The 8,066-nt window shown below is 40.4% G+C and overlaps 1 protein-coding gene across 1 annotated transcript in view; it reads right to left on the bottom strand.

Moving 5' to 3' along the window:
• The window catches only part of TEX55 (testis expressed 55), a gene marked incomplete at its 3' end in the record, with an annotated part of 29,342 nt that overhangs the window by 698 nt on the left and 20,578 nt on the right, over positions 1–8,066 (bottom strand). The window contains 1 exon segment of the mRNA XM_072399681.1: positions 2,005–2,142. Coding sequence (XP_072255782.1) covers positions 2,005–2,142 — 138 coding nt within the window.

Here is an 8,066-nt window from a genome sequence, read left to right on the forward strand (position 1 = left end):
CTATATAGATAGAATTGTGGGGTCACCATCACTAAAAGGGTCACCAGCAGGAGGAAGGAGGTCCTGATTCCTCTATAAAGACAGAATTGTGGGGTCACCATCACTAGAGGGGTCACTAGCAGGAGAAAGGAGGTCCTGATTCATTTATTTAGAAAGATTTGTGGGGTCACCACCACTAGAGGGGTCACCAGCAGGAGAAAGGAGGTCCTGATTCCTCTATATAGATAGAATTGTTGGGTCACCATCACTAGGGGGGTCACCAGCAGGAGGAAGGAGGTCCTGATTCGTTTATATAGATAGATTTGTGGGGTCACCATTACTGAAGGGGTCACCAGCAGGAGGAAGGAGGTCCTGATTCCCCTATATAGATAGAATTGTGGGATCACCATCAATAGTGGGGCCACCAGCAGGAGGAAGGAGGTCCTGATTCCCCTATATAGATAGAATTGTGTGGTCACCATCACTTGAGGGGTCAGCAGCAGGATGACGGGGGTCCTGATCCCCCTATATAGATAGAATTGTGGGTTGTATATTCAGGAGGAGGTCACCGGCAGGAGGAAGGAAGTCCTGATTTTCTCTCTATAGATCTTCAGTTAGACCTAACTTATAATACTGTATCCAGTTCTGAAGTCACCACTTACCAAAAGATATTGATTATCCAAAGTCCAGAGGCAGAAAACAAAAATAGTTAAACTGTCTGAAGTATATAACATGTCACAGGAGGCTGCAGGAACTTGATAGATACAGCCTGGTGAAGGCAGAAACTTTTAAATAGCCTAAGGGTGTAAATAAGGTTGGAGAGGGCAGTATTTTCAACATAAATCTGATATCAAGATCACAAGTAAATGGCCTGAAACTATTTGGAAGAACATTCAGTGCCTACCTTATAATGTATTATTTCACTGAAAGAGTAGTCAGTCCTTGGAACTGACTCCCAACATAGTCAACAACTGACTTCCAGTACTAAGTGCTTTAGTTCAGGTGATTATTGAAAAGACGGATTAAGGTATGTTTTTTAAACATACCCGGGTAATACTAATAAATACATAACGATTTAACAGGGATATTTTATATACCAACACTTACAATTTAAATAGCGGTAAGATTTATAAAATACATACTGCAATATACAGAATGAACACTAAGTGACAGTGTTGCTCCACAATCTTACAGCAACCTAGCGCTCAGTCCAGGTAAATGACGTTTAGTGACACTTACACACTCACATACATACATACATACAGTGCCAATTATAAATGTGTTCTTTTGTAAAGGAAAGGTGAGGACCTTGCATTTTGTGAATTCTGCTAGCCTGGAAAAATCTAAATATATATACCATGCACAATCAATTCTAAGATTTGTAATTGGCCCAAATATAACAGGTATATACCATCCTGTTCTGTCTAAGGCAGCCTTTCTCAACTTTTTTAACATGGGGTAACACTGGAAATAACTTTTAGGTCTCAGGAAACTCCTATTATAATTTCTATATTCACGGCTCATAGTATATTAGAGTGGTGGTCAGTGGGAGGAATTCATCTTACATTGCTGGCCATTGGGAAAAATTTCACCCTTACAGATAGCCAAGTAGATCATTGGAGGCACAAATTGCTCATGGGAAACTGTAGGAACCTCCGGAGGAACAAAAACTGATCTAATGTAAAGGTTGACCTGTGGTCTTGTTACTCCAACTTTCCTATTTTTTATGCAGAGATTAATGAATACAAGACTGTGTATTAACCAATCAGCAACAGGTTTGCAACGATCAAAAATGCAAAAAAAAAAAAAAAAAAAAAGATTGGGGCCCTAGGCAGGGAATTGTTTTGACCCCACCCTTATGACTTTGTTTCTTGGTTTATTGCAGAAGAATGAAGGTTGGATCTGGCACCCCCTTTGACACTCATTGAGCCCCAGGCTATTGGAAACCAATATGTTGGTAACAGATATTATACTTTGGACATCATCACTGCCCTTTACCCAGTTTTATTACATAATCCATCTTACCTGGAAAATCTGCAAGATGTTGTTTTTCTCCATATACTTCAGAGAGCGTTCCAATGGATCCTCATAAACCGGAGTTGGGGGTGTTAATGTGGTCTTTCGATGATTCACCTCAGTAATGAGAACCCTGTTATTGTCCATCTAAAAAAGACAAATAATAATAATTAGAACATCAAAAATAATTAATTAAATAATAAAAACTTGTTTGTTATTAATTAATTAATAACCAATGTATATAGTGGGACATCGATGTGCACTCTAAACAACATAGGTAATCAAGTTATAGAGAGCACATTAATTTGGAATGTGTATATCTACAATATAATACTTGCATGAGTCATTATAAATTCTAATTTAAACATTATCTACTGGTTTTGCAAGTACTAACTTACGCAAGTAATCGACGCATGCTGTCAATAATACTCCTGAAGAAGCCATACCTGGCGAAACGCGTTGAGTATATCCAACAACATGCTTTGATGATCAAACACTGTATATGGTCAACAATATATATGTTGATAAGTTAGTATATGTCTAGTGGAAAAAACTCCTTTGTCTGTGGTTGAACCCCAAGGATAATAAGGTGGTTCAAACCAACTTTTGATTACTGTGGATTGTATTAGGTAGTCATATGACTTCAATTATTATACCCGACCACTAGTTATGTACAGTGGCCTTTTTACAATTGACAAATCCTATTATAAACATTGTTAATATATGTTTAATACACCGTTTGTGCCAAAAACCCTGCCTAAATCTATGTCTTTGTTGTTTTTTGATCTATTAGAACGTCCAAATTTATATCTAAAAGGTTATTCTTCCAAAGTGTGATATTTCAATTATAGATGAACATAAGATGGGAGATATATGAATGGTTTTATGTAAAAACATATAGTTTTATAACTGGGACATGTTTATTTCCCTAGTGGTTGAACTTGATGGACTTATGTCTTTTTTCAACCTGAATTATTATATAACTAACTATGTAACCAGAGATTGCTGGGGGTTCCTTAAGCAATTTGTGGCTCTTAGGGTGAGTTTAGGGAATTCTTCCCATTTACCATTACACTAATATACTGTAAGATGTGGATATAGTATTATAGAAGGGGTTCCTAAAGACCTGAAATTTCGTTCACAGTTCCCCTATGTTAAAATCATTGAAAAATTCTGCTCTATACTGTAACCACATAGAAGTAAAATCCATGTCAGGAATGGGTTACAGTACGCAGATGTGGCCCTTACTCTTAAATTACTCCACGCAAGCAATCACAGTCTTGCTGTCTCAGTATATTCGGAGTGGTGTAGACGCGATGTCACAGGGGACCGATGGAGTCAGGAGGATTGGACGCAGCCTAAATATTGACGCTCCTCGCTTGAAAATCACATTTTTATTGCACAGCTCAACTCATTTGCTTTTCAATCATTTACAGAGGAAATGTTAGCGGCGATGAATTCCCTCGTTACTCGGGCTTCATTAATCACTGGCTTACAAATTTTACTGTCGCCGCTACAAATGTAGTTACGTCTTGGTCCCTCTCCCGTCCTGCGAGGTATACAGTCATCTCATTTATTTAATTCATGTATCTGGCCTAGTCTTATTCCACAGCCATTTATATTGTGCAAAGAACAATTCCCACTATTCCCTATTCTGGTATAGTACTCCATTTGAATGGAAAAGCTGCTTAAATAGACTGAACATGTTCCTTTAATGTGGTGAATGTGTTTCCCTGGTGGTATAAATGGACTTATCCATGACTTGGTGTCCATGGTTGGAAATAAGCAAGGACCAGTCCAATGGGAAAGCCAACATGGTTTCCTCTACAGCACAGCAGCCAACCTACAATGGCACTTGGCATGCAAATTGGTACTCATGTGTATTGTCCATGCAATCATTTTGTTTTAAATTCAATCAGAATAAATGAATCTTAAAGGAAGATGACCTGCAATAAAAGGTCAGTGCTGAGTCAGTAGAGATTCAGGAGTCAAAGAATGGAACTGCAGTGTATGAAGGAAAGGTCTGAATGCTGAAAAGAATGATTGTGGCCCTAGCACTGGAATGGAGATTAGGTAGGAGACAAGGGCCATCATAGAGGAGTTCTTCTATTGCAGGACATTTTCATTATCAGCACATTCTTAAATACAGTTATCGGGCTGGCGATTCCATGCTGCAGTATCCCACACAGCCTATTTTGTCCAGCTATCACCAAGGAGAAGAATGAAATAGCAGCAACCCCTGCTTTCCTTTAGCCTTGCAGCCTGATACATTTTATTGGCATCCCCAGCACACACTCTGGGGCTGTGCACAGCTGAAGGGGATTTAGAACTGATCAATTCCTGACTCTATCCTGTGATGTCATTGGCTGCTGGGACTTTTTAGCTTCTCTGCTCCCAGTCACCAATGCCTGTTGTAGCATTAAGTTGGGCTGACTTGCTGTTGGTGTGTATTTGTCTGATTTACTGTTGCTGACTCGCTTGTGTCTTGCCCTTGTGTTCCTTGTCTAGTGGATGGATAATCTGTGAATGACCTCTGGCTCTGTATTCTGGACTTGTCTCTGTTGGAATCTTGGTACTGTTTTATCTCTGGGCTCCTGGTTCTCTGCCAGCCCTTGCCCAGACACCATTCCTTGTGCTCTAAGTACTGGAGGGAACCATGTGCTGGGATAGTGTGCTATAGGTGAAGAGTGTGGCATTGGATTGGGGGACTGGTGTCTGGTGAGTACTGTTGCTGGACCAGGGCCCTACACATACTTTTTGTTCAGCCAATAAAATATATTCAGCCAAAAATATATTCCTGTCACTGTTCAGCCAGTGACGGGAATATATTTTACTCTCAAGTATGTGGTCACACCACAAATCAAAAATGTTACAAAATGACACTCTGTAGCTAATTCTCTTGTCTCTAAGAATAAACAAGGCAATTAAGCTACCTACTGCCACCCATGGACATGGAAGAGTATTACATTATGCCAGTCACTACAGCACAGACACTCGACAATGGTAATTGGATAATTTCCCACGGTACACCTGAAGATCTCTCACGGCACACTGGTGTGCTGCGGCACAGTGGTTGAAAATTATTGCTATAGTATATACTCAAACAGTTTTGTTGATCTGAAATAATTATTATTTGTTTATAAAGCAGCATTTAGAATAGAAGAGGAGCACCAGAAAAGTGAAAGCTGGGTCTGCAGACCATAGGATTTGGTTACCCAGTATTAAAACACATCAATACTATGATGAAGTTGAATTGGCAGCTCATAAAACTCAGCTGGCCCTGCCATTCCAATTGACTTGTAACCGCACTCTGCCATTCACAATCCCATAACCGCATTAGTGCAGGTAGGACTGAGAATACAAATGATTGTGGACTTCTCTGCCCTCAACAGAATACACTCATTACTGGAATGGTTTTATTCTTCTTCCATATTAGATTTAGGGTCACATGGAGCCTGGAGGGTGAGAAGGAATACAATTACATCCTCCACTATGATCTGATTATACAAGAACCCTCCATGTGATTCTCTCCGGTTCGCTCATCACATTTACTATCATTGCAAAACTTATTTTAGCATCATTTTCAATGCCATTCGTATTACGGTGAATCGTCCGTTAATGTTCTCAATCAATGTGAAATCAAATCTCTACAGAATAATCGTACTGATGCTTTTATTAAAGGGACCACTGGTCTACCTGGAGTTATTGCTTTAGGTGAATGTGAGGGTGCAAAAAAAAAAATGTTATGTTGCTTAAAATTCCTGTTGGCCTGTCAAAAATCCAATGAGCTGCTTGGCCGTGCTGTTACTGCTTTCTACAGTTTTATGGAATAAGGCTGATGGTGCACAATAAAAAGTCAGAGGGTCAGAAAGGACATTGCTGGATGGTAGAATGGCAGTTGGCAGAGCAGAGCCATTGAGTCAATAAAAGTCAGGCCCTAGAAATAAAGTGAAATGGACTGGGAAATGGCCAAGGCAAAAACTTTCCTGGCTAATAAAGTAAATAGCAGACATCACATGTTGTCTGCCCCTAGGCAGGGATGAATTGCCAGCCACGTCATAAGCGGCTTTGCTGTCACTCCACATTATAGAAATCTACCTTAATAACATTAACCGAACTGCTAATGGCTTCCTGCAAATGTGAATTTATAAAAGTGGTTGAATGTAAAATTTAAAGCTGAACTCTGGACACTACAGCAGTGATTCTAAACTTTATTATAATGGGGAAACTCTTGAAAAAACTTACAGGTTTTTAGGGAATCCCTGCTATAATTACTATATCTACAGCTCACAGTATATTAGTATTGTGGTTAGGGGGCATAATCTCTTTTTACATTGCTGGCCATTGGGAAGAATGTCACCCTTACAGATAGCCAAAATGACCATTGGTGTCACCTAAACTGACCTGAAAGTAACAAACTGTTCAAGGAACCCCTAGTAACCTCTGGAGGAACCCTGGTTGGGAGGTTGAATAGAAAGGGGTGGATACAAGACCAGTCGCCCTGTCCAAGGTTAACAGTGGCTGGTCTATATTAGAGAAAGCTGCTTTACAAAGTGAAGGAGTTGTTTTATGGTGGATCAGATTAGAGATCTGGATAGAATACAGAGAGGACACCAGGGTTTAAGCAAGAAAAGCTGTGCTAAAAGTCACAAGGACCACACAGTTTATCCTAAGGCTGTACACACCGGCCATGTGGTTGTGATGCATTTACAGCTTCCTCATGCCAGGGAACTGCTGCCCCTCGGGAGACGCTACATGCAGCTTTTCCCGGCAGCAGTTTCATAGGGAATGAATGGGGGTGGCAGGGAGCAGTACTAGTACCACCAATTGCTGCCAGCTGTCAAATGTGCAGACGCTGCCTTGGGGGATGCCAGCAGCAGGGGGATGCGCGGAATTGCTTAATACGGAAAAAAAAAGAAATCAGCACTTCACATAAAAAGTAACTCAGCACCTAACAAACAGGCCAGCCTACAAAAGTGGAGTAATAATACTTACCAGCCCCTCCACTGGCAACTCAGATCTGTGCCTGCTTGCAGACACAGGCCAAAAAGTCTTCAACATTCGACACCTCTGGCTGTGTCATATGCTTGCGTCACCGTCCATGTTCAGGTGGTTCCATCTCCATGGTATGCAATGCAGTGTTCAATCCAGAATTTTTTAAACTGGGTGGGAAGAAATTTTATGGGGGAGGCAGCCCCTGTATTGTGACCCAACTCTTCAGTAACCACCCAAAAACAGCCGGGTTCTTGCAATGGATCTATAAAAACTCAGTGGAAGTTGAAGATTCTGTGGCTGATGAACTTTGTGCATTTCTTTCAGATCTGTGTAGTAATTCAGCACAATAAAAGCCCACTTGGCTTTGTGCAGAGATTTCCTGTATTACAGACCAGTCACTATTGAAGTCGCTCCTTGAGTTAGATAACTGGTCTTAAATCAGCCCCATTAGTATTTCCCAATCAGCCTGCAGTGGGTGGACCTGCCCACCTACAGTTCTTCATTCTACAGCCCAATAATGATGTCATCTTTACAAGGTATTATCAAAAAAGAGGTAACCAGATTTTTAGCGTTTTTTCCCATTTAATCCCTTTCAGAAATTTATGTTTGCAGGATTCCATTAGCAGCCCACTGGTTAATTTTATAAACTGAAGTCATTCTTCAAATTCCCCATTCAATCAGCCCCGGACTATGGCCCAGCCTGTATGTAGCAAGTTATGTCTATATGGAGTAATAAAAAGATTGCCCTAATGGCTCCAAATTTGCCTTTCATAACATATATATAAGGGGGGTGCTGAATAATGTGGAGTGACACCGAAGCCGCTTATGACGTGACTGGCAAATGATTTCTCCACTTGTATTAGGAGAATGCAGGAGGGTAATGTACCGTATATTCATATACAATGCTATGGAAAATTGCTCTGACCTAGCAACTTCTGGAGTCAATTCATTTTTATGAATATATAATAAAAAGAAATGTTTTTTGCTTTGGGTAACCTTGTGGCCCTTCTGTTATGTCAATTGTGCAGTAAAAAGCAACAGAGGATTGGAATATGGCCAGACAGCTATAACAGTCT

The sequence above is a fragment of the Pyxicephalus adspersus genome, chromosome 1, assembly GCF_032062135.1.
Source record: "Pyxicephalus adspersus chromosome 1, UCB_Pads_2.0, whole genome shotgun sequence".
In the NCBI taxonomy this organism is placed as follows: Eukaryota; Metazoa; Chordata; class Amphibia; order Anura; family Pyxicephalidae; genus Pyxicephalus; species Pyxicephalus adspersus.